The sequence below is a fragment of the Panthera pardus genome, unplaced genomic scaffold (assembly GCF_024362965.1).
Source record: "Panthera pardus isolate Hobbes unplaced genomic scaffold, ASM2436296v1 HiC_scaffold_25, whole genome shotgun sequence".
In the NCBI taxonomy this organism is placed as follows: domain Eukaryota; kingdom Metazoa; phylum Chordata; class Mammalia; order Carnivora; family Felidae; genus Panthera; species Panthera pardus.
In genome coordinates this window covers 97,508,616-97,531,703 of record NW_026526821.1, presented here as the reverse complement: position 1 = coordinate 97,531,703, position 23,088 = coordinate 97,508,616, and the positions used below count along the sequence as shown (strand labels likewise).

General features: G+C 36.5%; 1 protein-coding gene and 1 long non-coding RNA gene across 2 annotated transcripts in view; both read left to right on the top strand.

Annotated features, from left to right (window-relative positions):
- LOC109263625 (uncharacterized) overlaps nucleotides 1-7,283 on the top strand; it is a 40,623-nt gene extending 33,340 nt beyond the window's left edge. Inside the window, exons 3-4 of the long non-coding RNA XR_002078299.2 lie at nucleotides 3,211-3,335; nucleotides 7,080-7,283. This is a non-coding gene — a long non-coding RNA (uncharacterized LOC109263625). The remainder of the gene's footprint in view (nucleotides 1-3,210; nucleotides 3,336-7,079) is intronic.
- Nucleotides 7,284-11,466: 4,183 nt separating this feature from the next.
- On the top strand, nucleotides 11,467-11,751 carry LOC109251565 (small nuclear ribonucleoprotein F-like). Its single transcript, XM_019423650.2, has one exon. The coding sequence runs from the start codon at nucleotides 11,467-11,469 to the stop codon at nucleotides 11,749-11,751; it is 285 nt and encodes a 94-aa protein (XP_019279195.2).
- The last annotated feature ends 11,337 nt before the right edge of the window (nucleotides 11,752-23,088 follow it).

Genomic DNA, 23,088 nt, shown 5'->3' with positions numbered 1-23,088 from the left:
TCATTTTTGCTCCAGAGAGTGACTCTCCCTCAAACAGCAAGCTGCTGTCTGAAAGTCACATGCTTTAAAGCATTATGTGGACCCTGGAGCTGCCTAAAATGATCATGAGCAGCAGATCCTTTCACTGCTGTATATACATTATCTAAACTAGATTTTCACTTCTTCCAAAGTCCTATTGCATATCTTATTTCTTCTGTTTCCACTGCTACCGTCTTTTCTTTTTTTAAAATATAATTTATTGTCACATTGACTAACATACAGTGTGTAAAGTGTGCTCTTGGTTTTTGGGGTAGATTCCCATGGTTCATTGCGTGCTCATCCCAACAAGTGCCTTTCTCAATGCCCATCACCCATTTCCCCCTCTATCCTGCTCCTTCCCCCCCATCAACCCTCAGTTTGTTCTCTGTATTCAAGAGTCTCTTATGGTTTCCTCCCTCTCTGTTTGTAACTATTTTTCCCCCTTCCCTTCCCCTGTGGTGTTCTGTTAAGTTTCTCAAGATCCACATATGACCACTGCTATCATCTTATTCCAAATTACTCCAAACCTGGACCCTCTCTTCTTTCTAAAGGTAACTGCCTTCTAACCACAAGTATTAGAATTTGCTTTGTCTTATGTAATAATAGGGTATATAATTCATAGTGTGAATGCAAGATATTTGTAGATAAATTGTGAAAACTAATTTGGACATTGATAAGAATTTGATTTTCCTGTAATATATCAAATAAATCTGAACAACCTATAGTAATAATGATACTGGAAAGCACTGTGAAATAAAAACTTTAAGATGGAAAGAAATAGAGATCTAAATTTTTAGACTGCCCCAAGTCTCAATATGCCCTGAATTAGCCACCCTGAATAACTGCTACAGACTGAGTATCTGTGTACCACCCAAAGTCATATGTTGAAACCAATGTGATGGTATTTGGAAGTTGGGGCTTAGGGATGCAATTAGATCATGAGGGTTGAGGCCTCATGAATGGGATTAGAGCCCCTACAAAAGAGACCCCAGGGAGCTCTCTTGTTCTTTCTGCCATGTGAGGTCATAAACAGTTTATGAACCAGGAGGCTGACTCTCACAAGACTCTGAATCTGTTGGTGCCTTGTTTTTGTACTCCCCAGCCTTCAGACCTGAGAAATAAATGTTCATTGTTTACAAGTAACTCAGTGTATGGCATTTTTGTTTTAGCAGAAAGCAGAGACAGAAAATTGATGCCAAGAGATACAGGTGCTACTATAACAGATACCTAAAATGCGGAAGTGGTTTGGAACTAAGAAATAAACAGAGGCTGAAAGACTTTGGAGGTGCATGCTAGAAAAAACCTACATTGCTGTAAATGGACCATTAAGGACAATTCTGGTGGATCTCAGAAAGAAAAGAGGAGATGCAGAGAAAGTCTCAATCTTCTTAAAGAACCAATTAAGAATTGAACAGAATGTTGGTAGAAATATGGATAGTAAAGGTCATTCTGGTCAAGTCTTAAATGGAAATGAGAAATATGTTATTAGACAATGGAGAAGAAGCCATCCTTATTATAAATTGGCAAAAATCTTGGATGAATTGTTTCCGTATTCTAGTGTTTTTTGGAAGGCTAAATTTGTGAGTGGAAAAAAACCCTGAATATTTGAGAAAATATCTATGCAAAATTTTGAAGGAGCATCCTGGTTCCTCTTGATGACTTAAATTACTTAAATGCTGAATTGTTAAGCAAGAGGAAGTATAACTTAGACTTGGAAGAAAAAGAAGGAAGAAGTGAAATTATCTTTGTTTGCAGATGACATGATGATATATGTAGAATACCCTAAAGGATCAACCAAAAAGTTTTAGAACTAAAAAGTGACTTTAGTAAAGGTGCAGGATACAAAGTCACATAAATCATTTGTGTTTCTACACATAAACAAACTATCTGAAAATGAAATTAAGAAAACAATCCCCGGGGCGCCTGGGTGGCGCAGTCGGTTAAGCGTCCGACTTCAGCCAGGTCACGATCTCGCGGTCCATGAGTTCGAGCCCCGCGTCGGGCTCTGGGCCTATGGCTCGGAGCCTGGAGTCTGTTTCTGATTCTGTGTCTCCCTCTCTCTCTGCCCCTCCCCCGTTCATGCTCTGTCTCTCTCTGTCCCAAAAATAAATAAAAAATGTTGAAAAAAAAAATTAAAAAAAAAAAAAAAAAAAAAGAAAACAATCCCACTCAAAATAGCAACGAAAAGATAAAATACTTAGGAATAAACTTAATCAAAGAGGTGAAAGATTTATACACTGAAAATGTAAAACATTCGGGAAGAAAATTAAAGAAGACACACAGATGATGGAAAGACATCCCATGTTCATGGATTTTAAGAATTAATATTGTTAAAATATCCTTATCACCCAAAGGTATCTACAGATTCAATGTAATGCCCAGCATAATTCCAATCAATGGCATTCTTTGCAGAAATGGAAAAAAAGAAAACAAACAAACAAACAAAAACAATTCTACAATTTCTATGGAACCTGAAAAGAGTTCAAATGGTCAAAGTAATCTTAAGCAAAAACAACAAAGTTGAATGTATCACATTTTCCGACTTCAAAATACACTATAAAGCTACAGTAATCAACAGTATGGTGCAGGATCTAAATAGAGATTTCTCAAAAGAAGACATACAAATCTTCAACAGGTATATGTAAAGTTACTCAACATCACTGATCATTAGAGAAATGCAAATTAAAACCTCAATAAGATAGCATCTCACATTTGTTTCAATGGCTATTATTGAAAAGATAAAAGATAGGGGCACCTGGGTGGCTCAGTCAGTTAAGCTTCTGACTTCGGCTCAGGTCATGATCTTACAGCTTGTGAGTTTGAGTCCTGCGCTGAGTTGAGTCTGATGACAGCTCAGAGTCTGGAACCTGGTTCAGATTCTGTTTCTCCCTCTCTCTGCCCCTCCCCCACTCACACTCTGTCTCTCTCTCTCTCTCTCAAAAATAAACATTTAAAAACTTAAAAAAAAAGATAAAAGATAACAAGTGTTGGTGAGAATGGGGAGAAAAGGAAACCCTTGTGCACTATTTTTGATAATGTAAATTGGTTCAGCCATTATGAGGTCAGCCAATATGGAGGTTCCTCAGAGAATTAAAAACAGAGATACCTTATGTTATAGTAATTCTGGGTATATATGCAAAGGAAATTAAATCACTTCTCAACAAGACATCTGCATACCTGTGTTCACTGCAGCATTATTCACAATAGGCAAGACATGGAAACAAGCTAAATATCTGCCAGTAGATGGATGGATATAGAAAATGTGTCACTTGCAAGAACGTGGAAGAACCTGGAGATCATTATACTAAGAGAAATAAGTAAGCTACAAAATGACAAATACTGCATTACCTCACTTATATATACGGCATCTAAAAAAGATGAATTCATGAAAGCAGAGAATAGAATTAATTGTGTTTGCCAGGGTTGGGGGGCGGGGGAAGTGGAGGGATGTTGGTCAAACATCAGAAAGTTTCAGTTAGGTAGAATGAATAACTTCTGGAGATCTAACCTATAGCATGTTCAGTGTAGTTAATAATACTGTATTATATACTTAAAAGTTTCTAAAAGAGTTGACCTTAGGGGTGCCTGGTGCCTGGGTGGCTCAGTCAATTAACCATCCAACTCTTGACTTTGGCTCAAGTCATGATTTCATGGTCTTGAGATCGAACCCCTCTCTCTCAGAAAGACAGAGAGAGAGAGAGAGAGAGAGAGAAAGAGTTGATATTAAGTGTGCTCACCAGACACAAAAATGTAAAGTGATATTATTATGCTAATATATTAATTAACTATGGCAATCATTAGCTAATTGTGGCAATCATTTCACTACTTACATATATTTCAAAAACTCACATTATACACCCTAATGTACATTATTTTTATGTGTTGATTATATTTCAATAAAGCTGGTAAAAATAAAGAGGAGTATTAAAATGTCCAACTATTATTGTTGAATTATCTATTACTTCCTTTAATTCCGTCAATTTTGCTCCATATATTTTAGGGTTCTGTTTTTAACTGCATGTGTGTTGGCAATTATGTCCTCCTAATATTCTGGCCATTTTATAACTGAAATTACTTTAATTCTAGTAATGATTTTTGTCTTACAGTCTATTTTGTCAGTTATTAGGATAGATACTTTTGGTTTGTATGGTACTCTTTTTCTGTCCTTTTGTACTCCACATATTTGTGGCTGTATATCTAATATGCATTCCTGTGGACAATGAATAATTAAACAATATTTTAAAATCCATTCTTCCAATATTTTTTTTTTTTTAATTTTTTTTTTTTTAACGTTTATTTATTTTTGAGACAGAGAGAGACAGAGCATGAACAGGGGAGGGGCAGAGAGAGAGGGAGACACAGAATCGGAAACAGGCTCCAGGCTCTGAGCGGTCAGCACAGAGCCCGACGCGGGGCTCGAACTCACGGACCGCGAGATCGTGACCTGAGCCGAAGTCGGCCGCTCAACCGACTGAGCCACCCAGGCGCCCCTCCAATATTATTTTTTATCAGACTGTTTAGGCTCTTTGCATTAAATGCAGTTGCTGATATGATAGGATATATGTCTGCATTTTGGTATTTCTTTTCCATACACTTTTGTCACTTCTTTATTGCTCCATGACTGCTTTCTTTTGTGATAAACAGATTTTCCATACCATACTATTTGAATTTACTTTTTGTTGCTTTGGCAATATTTTAGAAATTATTTTACTTCATGGTTTCCCATATAAATTTATAACAATCTAGTTTGGATTAATATCAATTTACATTCTTTATTATGCAAAAGCTTTAACATATCTACATTTTTCACTGCCCTTTGTAAAATTATGAATAAACTAATTTCATCTTTACATATTATGAGCCTAGAAACATAATTGGTAATTGTTTTATGCAATTGCCTTTTAACTGAGATAAGAGAAGAAAAGTCACAAAAAAAGATACCCTTATCCTATCTTCGTATTTGACTATGTATTCAACTTTATCAGGTTATTTATTTGTCTTGTGGGTTTAAATTACTGTTTAATGTCCTTTTATTTCATCTTGAAAGCCTCCCTTTAGTATTTTTTGCAGGACAAGTCAGCTAGCAACAAATTCTCAATTTTTGATAATCTGGAAATGTCTTAATTTCTCTCCTTTGTTTTAATGAATAGTTTTTCTGAATATAATTGCTTAGTTAATAGTCTTCTGGTCAGTACTGTGAATATGACTTTTTATCGCCTTCTGAAACATATGGTTTTCAATAAGAAGTAAGCTGTTAATCTCACTGAGGATTCCTGATATGTGATGAGTCACTTTTGTTTTGTTGCTTCCAAGATTGTGTCTTTGTCTGTTAACAATTTGATTATAATGTGTTCAGACAGGATCTGTTTGAGTTTATTCATTGAACTTGAATATGTGGATTTGTATCTTTCACCAAATTTGGGAAGGTTTGGTCACTATTTTTTTCAAATATTCCTTCTGCCCCTTCCTATCTTCCCATTCTGGGATTTGCATAATGTGTATGTTTGTATGGTATCCCCCAGGGGTCCACTTTTATTTATTCTTTTTTTTTTTTTTTTTTTTTTTTTTTTAATTTTTTTAAGTTTTTTTTTAATTTATTTTTGGGACAGAGAGAGAGCATGAATGGGGGAGGGTCAGAGAGAGAAGGAGACACAGAATCTGAAACAGGCTCCAGGCTCCGAGCTGTCAGCACAGAGCCCGACGCGGGGCTCGAACTCACGGACCGTGAGATCATGACCTGAGCCGAAGTCGGCCGCTCAACCGACTGAGCCACCCAGGCGCCCCTATTTATTCTTTTCTTTCTTTTCCTCACAATGGATCATTTCAGTTATCCTATTTTCAAGTTTATTTATTATCTTCTGTCTGCTTATATCTGTTGTTGAACTCCCAAATGAATTCATTTTAATCGTTACACTTTTCAGTTCCAGAATTTTTGTTTTGTTTCTTTATAATTTCCATCTCTTTATTAGTATCCCCATTTTGTTCATACAATGTTTTCTTGATTTCCTGTAGTTCTTTGTCTATGTTACTTTGTTCTTTAAGCATATTTAAGACAGTTGTTTTGAAGTCTTTTTCCAGTAATTTTGATACCTGAGTTCACTTGGAAAGAGTTTGTCAACTTATTTTGATTCTTTGAAAGAGGTGTATTTTCCTGTATCTTTGAATCCTTTCCAATTTTTTGTCGTTGTAAAACTGAACATTTGAGTATTATAACGTGGTGACTCTGGAAATCATATTTTTATACTTACTCAAGATTTCTCTTTCTCTGTTTTTAAATTACTAAAGACTTTATTTTTTTTATTTCTTTTTTTAAATTTTTTTTAACATTTTTATTTATTTTTGAGACAGGGAGAGACAGAGCATGAACAGGGGAGGGTCAGAGAGAGGGAGACACAGAATCCGAAACAGGCTCCAGGCTCTGAGCCGTCAGCACAGAGCCCGACGCGGGGCTTGAACTCACAGACCGTGAGATCATGACCTGAGCCAAAGTCGGCCGCTTAACCGACTGAGACACCCAGGTGCCCCTACTAAAGACTTTAAATTAGAGACTTTTCTCAATTATTTTTGCAGAGACTATATTTCTTTTTAAGGACTGTTAGTGAAGTCTCTATGAAATCCTAGCTAAGTGGACTTAAAATCCTAAAAAAATTAAAAAAAAATTAAAAAATAAAAAAAAAATCTATCAAATTATAACATATGAGGTGAGTATTAACCAGGAGACCTGAATTCATGGTCAATAGCAGAAATGACTGAGGTATGTGGAAGATATTGTTGACAGCCCTTCAGAAACTAAGACTATGAGGAGATAGGCAACAGGAGCTTCCTCTTCCCATGATGTTCAGTGCATGCTGTATTAGTGAACTGACTTCTTAACAGGGGTTTTGTAGCCCAGAGGTTATATTCACACTGGTTTAAAGTAGTTCAGGCAAAAAAAAAAAAAAAAAAGGATAGTATCCAGGACACTAAAATGTAGGATGTGTAAACATGGTAACCAGTGATATAAAACCAAACAAAAGTTTGAATTCCTCCCTTTGACTACTTGCTCTTTGCTTTGTAAACAGAATCCATGAAGGCAAGACTGGAAATACTGAAATATAAGAGAGTAGTTGAACATCAGAGGACAAGGAAGTGTCTTGAGAAGAAAAATACATCACATAAAGCAAAGCTGAGCTTCTTGAGCTTCTGAAAAAGTTGCTTTTGAGCACAAATGTCTCTCAATTCTGCATTTGATTTTCCAATCAATTCTGCTTGTCTTCTGCCTCCAACTACTAGATTGTTTTGTTTTGTTTTTGTTTTTGTTTGTTTTGTTTTGTTTGTTTTTTGGCTGGCTGTACAATTTAATCAGTGCAGATTGTTTTACAGAAAGAAATGTATGGGGGTGGACATGGACCTCCAAGCCCCATCCCTTAACTCGCTCTCTGGTTCTGAGGATGGAGGGGTAGCAAGACAGCCTGTGAGAAGCCTCGCCCTACAGGGGCCTTGGGGATCTGGGTGGCAGACCCATTTGCCCTGGGCTGAGGGGAAGCAGAGGGGACAGAGCCGGCTGTACAGTACCATTTCCACAGCAGCCTTGCTGCCTGCTTACTTTGGGAAGGAAAAAAAGGAAGAGGTGGCTCTGCCTTTAGGGCTGAACCAAGAAAAAGGGGAGTCTCCAGGACCACAATGGGCTCCTTTGGGGGCTCCACAGCCACATTCCACAGTCTGTGTGAGGGAATGAGCTGCTGGCCCTTCTCCACAGTGTCCCCTCTCCCAGTGCCCTGGGGGACAGGTAATGGAGGGGAGGAACTCCTGAGCCTGGTGCCTGGTGCACCCGTCAGCACCCTGTCTCCCTGGGGCAGCTGCGACCCTGGCAGTGGGTGCCTGAGGCCAGTGGGGTTCTGAGACCCCTGAGGGTGGTGGTGTGGGTGAGGGTGGGTGGGAAGAGGCCCAGGAAAGATGCCCAAGCGCATCACAGCTCAGAGAGGAGTGGATGGGGGCTGGAAGCCCAGACTTGGTGGGAGTGAGGCTCCTAGGTGGAGGGGCCTTGACAGACCCCCTTTGGTCCTGGGTAAGGCAGGCCAGGAGATATGGGCTCCAGGAGGTGTGTACACACCAGGAGGTGTGTTACCAACACTCAGCTGCCCCCTTCTTCATCTGTCCCCTCCCCAAAGTTCCCCTCTCTGCCACCTGGGCCAGCCTCATGGCCCTCATCACTGCCCTCTCACTGTCACTGCCCACCCCGGGCTCTGCACACCCATCAGGGTTGAAGGGCAGACAGGCCACATGGGGCCATTGGAGTCCTGTGTCCACACACTCTTGGCAGCCTGTGAAGACCCACAGAGTGGATTTGGGGTAGTCCAGTTCCACTCGCAGGTGCTCATTGTCAAACCTTCAGTACTTGGTGCCCTTGTAGAAGGACATGTAGGCTGTGTCTTTGCTCAAGAAGGCAGATCATTGATTTTAAGAAATATATTAGGGCTTGGGGTATAATAGATAATTTAAATGGATAGAGATAGATAATTCATAGTAAATCTAAACAATGAATCCTTAGACACATAGAAGATACTCCCTAAAAATTAATGTGTGCAAAGCACAGATTAACCCAAATAAATCTAGTATTATCTACATCTTAAATTCTACACATTTTGTCCATCCAAAAAGTGTTTTGTCTGCAATGATTCTATTTCTCTTTAAAGTCACCTAACTTATATTTTTCTTACTCATGTGCATTTAATCATGGAAACAATGTTTACTAAGGTTCCTTTGAGTCCTCTTTTTTTTTTTTTTAATAATTACATGAAAAATAAGATTTTACCACCATTCAATACAGTTTGGTTACATTTAACATAAAAGCAATGAAATGTTAATAATAAGCTTGGTATAAATTTTGCTTTAGAATTTAGAATGAATAATAAATTTTTAAAAAGACAAAATAAATATATAAAGATCCATATACTATTCAGGCTAATAGATGTGTAAGTGGAAAGCTTAGGGGAAATACTTAAGCCTCAATCTATTTATGATCATATCTTTTGCACAGAGGCAAATGCTTTCTAAAATGTTCTCACATATCAACTACTTAGAATTTTAAAACTTTCACAATATTGCCATTAAAATATAAACATTTAGAATAAATTACAGATGTCCAAGGTCATGAAAACAGGTAATAACAAAGCCAAGATGCAAACGGGATTCTCTGGACTCCTTGATCAGCACTCACTCATTCCAATTTCCTCCTGCTGTCCTGGACATTATCCTTTTTTCCCTAGAGAAATCCGTTCTGCTATGCCTTCTTACTCAATTCTTTTCCTACAAGATCTACCCTTTTTCAGTGTTTTGCTATCAAAGAAAAATATCAAAATGAAAGAAAAATATGCTGCTTTACTAATATGAAAATGACCATAACCTGGTATGTTAGCTTCCCCAAGAGCATGCCATTTTCAAATAGGACACTTGTTTTCCCTTTAGGGATAATATCTAACTTCAAACTATAGACTCCTATGGCAACTTGTCGTGAAGAATATTAGGCAGGGATTCATTCCCATTGCCAACAAAATAACAATGCGATCTGTTACACAGCTTGTCTGGTCTGAAACATCGCACTTATTCATGAATAACGCAGTAGATAAACTAATACTCAGTCTACAACTTTCAGAGTGTTTCTACATGAATTATCCCATTTAATCTCATGTCATAGGACATCACATATTCTGGCCTGATAAACTGACAGAAACAAAGACTGTGAGAAAAAGCAGGTGGAGTCAATGACCATGTTCCAGACTAGTCCCAAAATATGTAAAGTAGTATGTCATTAATGCTCAAGATTTTACTTAACATAATTAAATTGACACAAACCTACTGATTTTGTATACAGTTAGGTGAAGAGCCCACCACACTGTTCAGGATATACTGTTGACATATGTCATAGTCTAAAAGCCTTTTTTGACCATTTTTATCCTCTGTCCTACACTCTGAAAATATGAAGTTTCTACTGATAACTTTGACATGAAAAGTTCATCAATGAAATAACTTCAGGCTTAATATGTCTTTGAATAAAACTAATCTGAAACTCATTAATAATGTTACTCTTAAAAATATAAAATAACATAAAAATAAAAATAAAATAAAATAAATTAAAAAGTCTCCTTCATTTCATCCTATTTTCCTAAAAAAGTCTCCTTCATTTCATCCTATTTTCCTTTTGCATCCAAACTGTAGTTTGATTGAAACTTGTTTCACAGCACTTCAACCCACAAAGCTAGAGTCACTTAGTAAACTACCCACACAAATTAACCCCAAATTCTATTTGTTTCCGAATTCTTTGTTTCTTTTCTAATGCTGGATTTTCTTTTTATTACTTGTAAAATAAAACCATAATACCAATAACAGAAAAAACCATTATTTGGGTAAGCATTTTAGTTCTTGTTCAATTTGTCTTAGCTTGAGTTCCTGCCTTTCTATCTGAGGGACTATCGCCAATGTGGTTCAGAATCCATGACTTGTTTCCTCCAAACCTGAAGCTAGACCACTGAGCTTACAGTGAAAATAATGCTTATTCTCTGAAAGCAGATGGTAAAGACACTGTGTGAACTCTGTTTTATTATAAAAGGAAGATACCATAGTCATTTTTATTTTCAGTGTGTAGGCTTCAAACATAGGATTGAAGGATTTCCCGACAGATATTTGTTGAGTTATGAATAAATAAACAAGTAAATGAATAAAGAATGTTTCTCGTGATTTAGTAAGCAGCTCACACTCTGGGATTATGTATCTGCATGTCCGTGTATATTATCTAGGTATTTCTTGAATACCTTGGGTATTGCTGACCCATCTGAGATGTTTTATATAGTCTTGTCACTCAAGTCTTCTTATGTCCCCAACAAATATACTCAGTTTCTGAGATGAAATGTGAGATTAAGAAAACTGTCTTCTGGGAGCACCTTGGTGGCTCAGTCAGTTAAGTAACTGACTTTAGCTCAGGTCATGATCTCACAGTGTGAGTTTGAGCCCCACATCAGGCTCTGCACTGACAGAGTAGATGCACTCACATGTACACACTCTTTTTCTCTTTTAAAAATAAATAAATATTAAAAAATAAATTAGGGGGCACCTGGGTGACTTGGTCGGTTAAGCGTATGAGTTCAGCTCAGGTAATGATCTCGTGGTTCCTGAGTTTGAGCCTGGCTTTGGGCTCTGTGCTGACAGCCTGGAGCCTGGAGCCTGCTTTGGATTCTGTGTCTCTCTCTCTGCCCCTCCCCACCAAAACTAAATAAACGTTAAAAATTTTTTAAATAAAGAAAACTGCCTTCTGTTAAATCATACCAAACATGTTTGAATTTATTATTTTTTTTTGAAGAAATTAAGAAAGTGAAAGCAAATGTGCCTGCTGTAACTACTCCAGTCATGAGGGACAGACAGCAAGCAGTTCAGATTGTGGCAAGTAGCCTGCAGCATTTGATTGTAGTCGCTATGAGTTTGCCCCTAAATCCCAAAACCTTCCTGAAAGGATTAACAGGAAAGCCAGTAATGACAAAACTCAAGTCCAGAATGGAGTACAAAGACCACCTGGTATCTGCAGATGGCTATATGAATATGCAGCTCGCAAATGCAGAAAAATACATAGATGGAGCATCGTCCGGACATTTCAGTCAAGTTATAACAGGGTGTAATAATGTCCTTTATATCAGGGGTGTTAAAGAAGAGGAAGAAGATGGGGAAATGCGAGAATTGCAGCTTTTGTGGGGATTTTTTTAAAAAAAAAATACATATTTCTAGACGATAAATAGGTTTTTTTCCCCCTTTGGAAATCAATGCAAGATATTTCCTGAAAGTAAATGCAAGATATGTAAGTCTAAATCACATCTTGGGAAACTGAGTAATTTTCAGCAAAGTATCAGCCACGTGACCATGATAGCTTAGATCTGCCTTTTGTCTAAACTATCTACTCAGAAGTTACTTTTGATAGATCCTATGCATTTTGTACTCACAGAATAAGTTATTCAGAATTTTGAGCTGGAAGATATCAGTCATAATTATTTTAAATTGTGAAAATACCAAATCTCCAAATCTGGCAGTGATATAGATACATGTGTAATGAATTTGAATGGACTGATTTATGTGAAGGATAATATACTTCTCATAAGACGAGAATCTTACAGAGTGATTCTTAACCAAAATTGAACATCAGAATTATATGTAATTTTTTTGAGATGTACACATGCCTGCTCTGCTCTCACCATCAACCTAAATTGACTGGGCCAGATATTCATTTTAAAAGAAGTTTTCAAGGTAAATCTCATACACATCTCAAAATGAGTATGGTTGGTGGTTACTCAATTTCTAACCTAATAGCGACAAGTGAAAAGCTGCATTAGTTTATGTAAATCATGGAAACTGCTAAAATACGCATTCCCCAAAATGTCAGTGGCTCAGTTAATAAAGGTGTATTTTTTAATCAGATTGCAATTTGTTATGGGTCATTCAGAAACTAATATCCTTTCATGTAGTAGCTTCTAGTGTCTGTAGTTCCTTCCCTTAATACTATACATATAGCCTTTCGAGAGGAGAAGGTAGGCCTGCTTTTAATCACTTCATTCTAGAGGAACATTTTGTTAATAGGACACACTACATTGTCCCAACTAAATGAAAGGGAGACAAGAAATATCAATTAGCAATGATCCAAAGGAGAAAACGACAAACTTTGATATGGGTGATGACTAATCACATAATAAGTAGCCAATAAAAATTGAAAGATAAATATAATTCTGAAACATGATTTCTTATATGATCCTTGATATTCTTACATCAACTATGTCTTACTACAGAAATTTAATAGATCAATATCCTTAATACTGTAAAACAAATCTCATACTAGTCTAGTCCTGACTATAAAAATAAATAAATTACCGACTTCCTCAAGAGTTCTAGAACAATTATTTGATGAGTTCAGCACTTTTAGTATCTCCATTTAGTTTCATTGAGAAAAATAGGTCAAATCTATTTTTCATTGACTCAATTAACTGCTCCAATGATACACGGTCTTCCACCCAACAACTACTAGTGAAGGTGATTGCTCCAAGTGTTGCAAAAAAAGGGAAAAGATCATTTCATTATGGGAAATTGCACTGGTCTATGAATATTATACTTAGGCTACATATATGTATTTACTTCGTATTCTCCAATATTTGGCTCATTTTCTTCCATGTGAGTAAGCTCCGATCTTTAAACTCAGAATATACTTTAGCGCCAAAGAAGGAATGAATGGCCTTTGGTTATCAACTTGCAAGTCTAAAGATCAAAGGGAATATATCCAGGGCCTATAGGTTCGGTGAGTTAATTACAACTTCTGTATCATAAATTTCTACCTACTTTGTGTTTTTTTTTTTTCAAGGATGATGTGAGGATAATGTATAAAGTGCATTACATTATGAATAGCAGCTATAAACAAACAAACCAAAAACTTAATATATAAGGTTGACCCCCGTGAAACTATTTACGATGATGTGGTAAAGCTAATAGAGAAGTTTACGTATCAGTATTTGTTGAAATGAGTATCAGTATTAATTTGATAGGATCTCCCTACAACTCATATAGGGATATTAGACTTAGGAGATTTGACACCGTGAGGAGCTAGATGTTTTTTACCAGGCAAGTGATGCATTTATTTTTTAACAAATTCTTATCTTCTCTTTAAGAGAAAGAGCTACTGTAAACTCTGAGATTTCTGCTATTTTGAGTCACACAGAGCATTTTTAGAAAGTAATTGGGGACAATTATTTGCAATCTGGAACTAATCATGATTTGAGCCATTTAGCTAAAATCTTTTCAAAAAGTCAAAGATGAAAGATATATGAAACAAAATGAGGTCCCTTATCAATCCTAATCTAGGCATCCTGAAATCACATAGAACTAACCAAATTTTAAGTGCATTATGTTAAATGGAAGAGTTTAAATTGATCACTAAAAGACAGGATTGTCTAAATGTGAAAAATGGAAGTTTAAGAATAATTGCTATGAAAAAAATAAAGCTACTACCAGGGAGAACTACAAGAAGGCTACAAAAGGACATTCTAAAAAAAGAAATTCTTATATACAAATATTCATGTTTAACAATGTCAAGGTTTACATATTCACAGCTGGTAAAGCCCAGTTAGGATTATAGTTTCAATTATTGTTACTATATCAAACTAATTCTATTTAAAACATAATTCATTATTTCTATATGCATCCCTCTTGTGTTTTTAAATTTTTACTTGAGTGCAGTTAACACACAATGTATATTAGTTTCAGGTGTACAACATAGCGATTTGACAAGTTTATACATTATGCTATACTTACCCCAAGTGTATCTACCATCTGTCACCATCCAATGCTATACAATCTCACTGACTACATTCCTTATGCTCTGCCTCTTATTCTCAAGACTTATTCATCCCATAACTGGAAGCCTGTATCTCCCACTCCCCCTTCATTCATTACGTCCATTCCCCCTACTCCCCCGCTCCCTCCCCGCCCCAGCAACCATCAGTTTGTTTTCTGTATTTACAGGTCTGATTCTGCTTATTTTGTTTCTTTTTAAAAGGCATCATCAAATTCACAAGTAGTGGCTGATTTCACAAGTAACAGAATAAAGAGTTATCCTTAACCTCTCTTTTTCCATACTACTTATTCATGGCATTTCTAAGGAAATACCAGTCCTATTTACTGTACTTCTTTAGCTCAGAGATTATTACATCCACTGATCGCTTCAAGAAAGCCCTAACTAGTTTCACTGTCACTAGTTTTGCCTCTCTTCCCACAGTGCTGTCAGATTTGTCTTTTCAGACCTCATGTCTGATACGTGTTTTTCCTAAATAAAACTTTTTTTTAATCATTGCCTATAAAGTTCAAAGTATCTACTGCACCAATTACAATTATAGCCTATGGGGCAAATCCAGTCCACTATTTATTTCTGTAAGCTAAAATGGTTTTTACACTGATTATATTTTAAATAATTATATAGTTACTTAAACAATGTGTTTGATTATGCCTCTTGGTCTGTAAAGCCAAAAATATTTACTCTCTGGCCCTTTATAGAAGAAGATTGCAGACCCCTGTGCTAGGAACCTGTGGAGAGCCCATTACATACAACATTACCATTGCATTAGCCTTATCTCTTACTACAACATTGACACCTATTTTCTAACCAAGACATCCCTGGAAACTGTTGAATTTTTAGAAAATAAAATGTTCCTTCTCACCTCTGGGCTTTACCTCAGTTCTAAGTCTGAAACATTTACCTCTGCTATCTTCCTCATTGGATAAGCCCTTTCTTCCTTCAAAATCAATTTACCTTCCAGGAAAAACTTTACAGAACTTCACTGTTCTGAGTAGCTGCAGTTTGGTTTTCTGACAATCTGTCACCTTTCAATCTGTATACTACTTGTTGTGCAATAGAATGTGTAGTAGTTTTCATTTTCCTAAATGGCTGCCACGATATCTCCCATCTCGTATGTTCTTCCGCACTATGACTTGCCATATTCCTGTGAGGAGGTAGAGCCTATATCTCCACCCCTTGGATCTGGGCAGGACTAGTAACTGTCTTGACTAGTATATTATGGCAGAATTAACACCATAACAGATATGAGAATACCCTTATGAGGCCTGGCGGCTTTTGACTCCTGCCATTTTGAAGCCAGTATCCAGATAAGAATTGTCATTATTATGGGTCCATCAGGTATTAATTAGCCTATTACCTAAAATGCCTATTTATGATGAGGCCATCCATGGTGAGCGAGATGTCCTGCACAGAGAGGGGGTGAAGGAGCAATGAGACACCAGCCACATGAATGAAGAAGCCACTGTGGAGGTGGATCTGCCAGGCCTGGCACGGTATCTTATACTATGTGCATCACAGGCAAATCGCCCACCTGAGCTCGTTCTACATTTCTGATTTACAAAATGTGAGCAAAATGAAATTGTTACTTTAAACCAATAGCTTTTGGGGTGGTTTGTCATAATGCACTATATAGCCAGGACAAAATAACTGCCTCGTTGCTAATTTGTTTTCTCCATTTGAATGTAAGGTTTAGATGACTGAATAGTTTAGATGACTCTCTTACTAAGTCTGTTTCATGAAACCTGGCGTATGGGAAATACCTGTTACATGCTTACTGATTGAATGAGTGAGTTTTCAAAGTGGAATGTAAGATTTAATATGCAAATTAATTAAGTTGCAGGAAAGTGTATAGCTAGCAGATGCTGTCTTCTATGGAGAGAAGCAAGAATAAGGGAATGGAAAGAAAGTGGCAAGAAAGAATGGTAAGCAGACATAAGGCAGATTTACATAGGGAAGAGGGAAAATATTGAGAAAGAGGTGGTATGAAGGTGCACTGGGGGTCACCAAGACCAACCCAAGTTTGGTGATTCATTAAATAGATCTAACATATAGTCTAACTCCTGACTATGATTTATTGTAGTGAATGACTATAAAGCAAAATTACCAAAGGGAAAACACACGAGGTGAAGTCCTGGGTAAATCAGGTTCACATTTCCAAAGGTTCTCAGTCATTGAGGATGCACTTAATTCCCCAATGGCAAGTTGTGACAGCATTTGTGAAATCTGTCTAAGGAAGCACTTTTAAGACTCAGCATCCAGGTCTTTGTTGGGGTCTGGTCATGTAGGCAGTTTCTGCCTAGCACTTACAAAAATTCTAGACATTCGGCATAAATCAGGTGTTCAGTATTATTTATACTGTTTATACAAATAGTTTAGACATAGTAAATAAGCCACTCTTGTCAGTTCTGGGGATGGTGGGAATCCTCCCGAAATCTAAGTTCCCAAGGCTAGCTAAGGGGCAAAGTTATAAGCAGAACTTTCAAAGAATAGCAGTCAGGCCTTCTATTATAGCTCTTCTCTGCATACAAGGGAAAGGTTATAGTCCTTAGCGGCTACCCTCAGCCCCTGGGTGGCTCAGTTGGTTAAGCATCTGACTTTGGCTCAAGTCATGATCTCGCAGTTCATGAGTTTGAGCCCCGTGTCTGGCTCTGTGCTGACACCTCAGAGCCTGAAGCCTGCTTCAGATTCTGTCTTCCTCTCTCTCCACCCTTCCCCACTCGTGCTCTGTCTCCCATTCCCTCAAAAAATAAACATTAAAAAAATTGTAAAACTAAGTGATTTGTAACTCTACAGAAAAAACCTAGTAAGTATTGTGTTAGCCTTATATTAAGTAGATCCATTTTCAATTAAGAAACCCTCAAAGAAAAAAAAAAGACAACCTTCTGGTTGTTTTTTGCAGAACATTTAAGAAGTTAGTTTTTACTATGAATGATAAATGATTTCCAAATAATTCTTATATTAAGGTAGAATCTTTGATATACCCTTAATACTACAAATATTTACTGACTATCTGCCATGTACAAGGCACATGCTAAAGTCTATAATGATACCTGTGAAACAGGGACTTCCTATTAGGACTTAAGAGATATAATGACATTGTAATCTGGCAAGGCTACACCAGAGGACAACATGGTTTGCTTTTTGCACATATCAAAGGAGACAGCTAGTGTTGCTGGAGAGAATGCTGGGACTATCCCTCTTCTCAAGTGCCTAGTGGGTCAAAAGCTTAATTATGAGCAGAACTGATTAGGGCAGAAACAGGAAGGATTTTGATTATTCAGTAGAGAGAATAATATAAACCAAAGGCTTTACAGTCTATAACACATTTAATAATTGTAAGTAAATCTGTACTAGAATGCAGATCTTTGAGGGGAAAAATTAGAAGTGAAAATAGAGGCTCAGGAAGATTGAGATTATTAAAAAAATTTCATGGGCACACTAACAGGTCTAAACTTCAAAGAAAGGCAACAAGCAATCAATGAACATCTTAAAGTGAAAGGACAGGGCTGGAGTATTTAAAAATAGATTTTCAAAGGGTCCAACTTCGGCTCAGGTCGTGATCTCACAGTTCACGAGTTCCAGTCCACCATCAGGCTTGGTGCTGTCAACATGGAGCCTGCTTCCAGTCCTCTCTCCTCTCTTTCTGCCCCTTCCCCGCTAACACTCTCTCTTCTCAAAAAATAAAACACAGAAGATTCACATAGCCTCGCAGTAAATGATGCATAAGTGATCTTGCTTCCAAATTGACCATTTTTCATATATATAAAACTTAACTCATGTACTCTAAAATACTTTTGTATCACCAATGATAGAGGGTACTATAATATTTTTTGAAGCAATGGCAAGGGAAGTTCTATTTCTGGTCATAGAACAAACTGGCTATTTAAAGAAATCATTCCAAATAAAGTAACACATAAGTTTTCAGTATAAATTATTATTTTTTTTAGAAAACCTTAATTCCTGCCTTAGCTCACGGCAAATAATGGGATTCATGAGAGAACAGAAACTACAAGAAAATGAGAGTTCTGACTGGAAGCAGGGACGTCAGGTCAGCATTTCCTTTGGGCTTATATTCAATTCCTGGTGGCCTAGAGCCAGAATTTGAATGAGTTATACAACTAAGTTATTGGGGGACAAAAAGAGAGGCCCAAAAGAATGGGAGTTCAGATTGAAGCACCCCACATAAAATCAAATAATTCAAGAAGCAATTCTCTCAATAAGTGAAGTTGAAAGAAAATGCAATTTTATGGAAATGGGGAGGATGCCCGAGTGATTAAGCCTTGGTCCTGAGTCAGAGTAGAAGGCATCCTTGGAGAATTTCTAAGTCTCTATTCACACAGGTTTATATTTGTTTGTATCACTCTCCCCCTCCCCCCACCAAAAATACTTTGAGATTGAAGAGCTCAAAGTTGGTAGAGTCCACAGGCACTTGATAGAAACAAATGCAAGTCCTCTTTAGATTAAGATATCCTTAATCACAATTTCAAATAATTCTCAAAACAGAATTCAAGAAATAGAGGTTCACACTCAAAAACAACTAAATACCTGAAGATCTGCAGCCATAAACAGAAGCCATCAATGAAACAACAATAACAATATAAAAACCAACAACACACACGCGCGCGCGCGCACACAAAACAAAAAAACTAAGCTGAATACTGTAGTTATAGAGTATAATAGAAACAGGTTTTATATATTTAAGGAAATAGAAAATAAAATGAAAGCATGAGAAAGGTGTAAAACACTAACAAATCTGACAGAATTGAAAATAAATTAAATACATTTTAGGATTAAAAAATAAAATAAGTTATGTAAAAATAAAACATTGAGCTTAAATTTCAGATTTGTCACAGTTGAGGAAATTAGTGACCTGGACATTTGTAGTAAGACAGTAAGCTCTTACATGGAATGAAGCAAAGATATATACATATACACACATATTTTAACAGTCATTTAAAATATAGAGTATATAATAAAAAGGTCCAGCATACATGTAATTTGTTCCCAAAAAAGAGACAATAGACAAAAAATGGGCATAAGCAATATTTGGAGAAATAATATCTGGGAAATGTCTGGATGAATGAAATAGCCAAATTTCTACTTCAGTAAGTTTAATGCATCCAAAGCTAAATTACACACACACACACACACACACACACACACTCTCTCTCTCTCTCTCTCTCTCTCTCTCTCTCTGAGAAAAAAGTTAATGTAACTATAGAAAACCAACGACACCAAGATAATTATAAAAAATAGCCTGAGATAAAATATATCTAAAAAGAACGGTAATTATATGAAAGCTAAATGCTCAGCAGAAAGAAAGCCTATCAGAAGACAGCATAATAATATCCTCAGCTACTGAGGGAATATAATTGACATATAATAATTCTATATTCTGTGAAATTATTTTTCATTCTCTTTGATTTTTTAAAAGAAAGTTAAAACAAACCTTATTATAAATCTCATAGATGTATCTTAAGAAAAATTTTTAAATAAGCATTCTTGAAGAAAGGTCTAAAAATTGAGAAAGGCCATGTTGTAGTCACTCCACAGAAATGTTATGAATCTCCAGCCAAAATCTGGTTTGGGACTTACAATGCTTATAATGTGATGTACTGTAATAATACATTCTAATGCTCTGTAATGATGGTAATTAGGGTTGTGGGGCTGGAGTGCTAGTTCTCGTGAGAAAGCAGGGTCTTGCATATTTTGAACTTCTAGGGCATTTGGGTTTTCTTTTTAGCTTGTCCTTTTGCAAGGCAGAAGAAGTACAGAGGGAAGGGTGGGCCTTAAAATGTATGGCAGATAAACGTAACAAATGGGGTAGGACTGTATTTCAGCTGTTAGTCAATGAAGATGTTAAGAAACAACAAGTACTTATTAATTAACAGTTCTGGTCCTATAATTTAGTCCTCTTTTAGCCTCTACCAGAATATATAAGAAATGATGTATCTTTAAAATGTGAGTGCATTAAATACTATGAAAACAGAGATAAAGGGAGGAACAGAGGCTCCAGTGCTATAAATAAGCAAACAAAGAAACAAACAATATTTTTAAATTTCCTTTTTGAATACTATAGATTGAAAACAAAACTTCTCTTTGGTATTTTAAAGTGTGTAAGGAAACAATATCATGGCAGACTCACAGGCATCTATGCAATTTCTTTATGTTACTAAATAGAAAATAAAGTTTCACCAGCATTTCTTAGAGTCTAATTTACCCCCAGGAAGAGATTTACACAATGCAATAAGCTTCCTCATTGTTCCTTTCTTTGCTTCCTGATTCATTTATTCATGAAACCCTATCTCAAATTCCTCAAAGATCCTGACAACATCTATTCTTTTGGACATCATACAGTGTCCCAAACACAGTGAAATAAATGGTCAATTTGGAAACAAGATCACTTGTGCATCATTTACTGCAAGGCTATGTGACTCTTCTGTGCCCAGCACTGTAAGAGTTGCTATGCAGAAGTGAACATAAGGAGAAGGTATAAAATAATTAAAGTAGAAACAAGAACAAACACAAAACACCTCAAGGATAATATTCAAAATGAAGCTAGTCAAAATATTCTATGAGTACATGTGGCTTGAGTCAGGCATTGAAAAAATCCACTGATTAGTAAATATAGGAGGAGAATTCCTTGATTAAAATACAACTATGGAGATGTCCAGGATACAAAGAGCAAGAAGGAAAGTAAGGTAGAGGTGGTGAAACTGAGAAGTCTTTTTCAAGATCTGCTTGGGGAAGGAAGGCTGGTGCAGCCAGCAGTAAAATTGAAAAACTATGACAAGAACAGACTGATAGAATGCTTTAGTATTTCTAATTCTGCTACTTACAAAATCATCTTCTAATTTGAAACTTTGCCTCTTGGCTTCCCTAATGGAACCAAATAAATTTCAATTGGCTCTCCTAATATAAATATTAATTTTCTGAGCTTTAAACAGTTTTCCTAGATTTTATCTTATTACTTTCTTTTAAAAAATCTATAAACCTCATAATTGCCTTTTGAATAAAATCCATATTTCCTATGTGCCATTCAGAATAATAATGATAAGCTCCCTAAATACAAGTCAATCTTTATGTCTAACAAAATCTCTTCATCTCTACTCCAATTATACTGATTTCCTTTTTCTCCTAGATTTCCATGTGTGGGCTTGCCTCCATACTGATTGATGATTATTTTCTTCCCATCTTTCTTATATTTGCATTTAATATTTTACTCCTACTTGTCCTGTTCTTTCTCCTCACTCTCCTCCTCCCCCACCTCTTTCTCTCTTTCTCTGTGTATGAATGTGTTTGCAAGGAAGAGCTCTTAGACTTATGATTCTAAGATTAAAAAGATTGGGGCATTACAAGACAGAGTTTGAGTGTAAAAAGAAACTTATTAAATAGTGTTTTGTCTGTAGGGCCCATCCATTTTAGAATCTGGTTCTTCAAATTCCCTCTTTAAAATTATGTTCTTATTTGCTTTCTCTTTCTAGGAACATGGGGAAAAACTAGCTTGGTGTCACCTCAATTTCACTGGGAAGTACATCTTATTTTGCAGAAGCTAAACTGGCCCCCAAGGAATGGAGAATCTATAGAGGTCACTTAAGTAATAAGCTTTTGCCTAGACCTAAAGGGAATTCTCATTTCACAGTTGACTCAGTGTATTCTCCTTAGTTCTGAGGAACCACACTTATATTTGGAGCTGATGTCTCATGACAGCAAGTAAAGTGATTCCATTTCCATAGCATTGTCCTCCATCACAATTGCAAAAGTGACATCTCTACCAGCACCACTACGTCTTCCCACTGAGAATATAATTTTCATGACAGTTTTTACATGCTGTCTTTTTCAGCAGTGTTTTAGTGCATAGTACAGTGTCTTTCATGTATCAGAAACTCAATAATTACTTATTGGATGTGTGAAGTTCATAGAGAGATGATAAATAAAGCAGCTTACAGATATTTGACAAGCTTCCCATGATCACCAAGATTCATACAGCAAAGTTGTAGGCTTTGTTTAGGAGCTTGAGACACTATTTAAATATTTTAAGCAGGGAAACTACAATAAAATTTCCATATGCATTTGCCCCCTCTGGCTACAAAATGGATAATAAATTTCAACAAGATGGAATTGGATGACGAGAACAGTAATATAGTTATTACCACATATAAAAGTGGTCTCAATGGATAAGAAGTGGTCAGGTTCAAAGTAGTTTTATGAGACAAAATCAATAGGCCTTTGTTATGTGTTATGTGCAAGCAGGGAGGGAAAAGGAAGTTTCAAGGATATTCACATTTCCAGTTTTGGCAATTGTTGAATATTGGTGCCTCTTACAAAGATGGACAGAGAGAAGCAAAGCTTATAGGAAAGTATGAATTCAGTTTGGCGCCTTTTCCTTTTGGAAGTTTTCTTAAAATGTCTGAAAAAATATTTTATCAGGTTATATACATGACTCTTCAGGTTGGAAAAAGGTTTCTGCAGGGAATAATAGTTTAGAAGTTATCATCACTGAGTAATCTGCACCACAGGCATAGACAATATGGAGCAGGGAGAAAAATAAGGGTGGGAAAAAAAAGATGGAGTCCCGGAGAGGAGGCTTAGACATTCCATTACTCAACATCATGGTGAAGAATAATGAAACACAGGGTGCCTGGGTGGCTCAGCTGGTTCAGTGTTTGAGTCTTGATTTTGGCTCAGGTCATCCTCACAGGCTCCTGGGATAG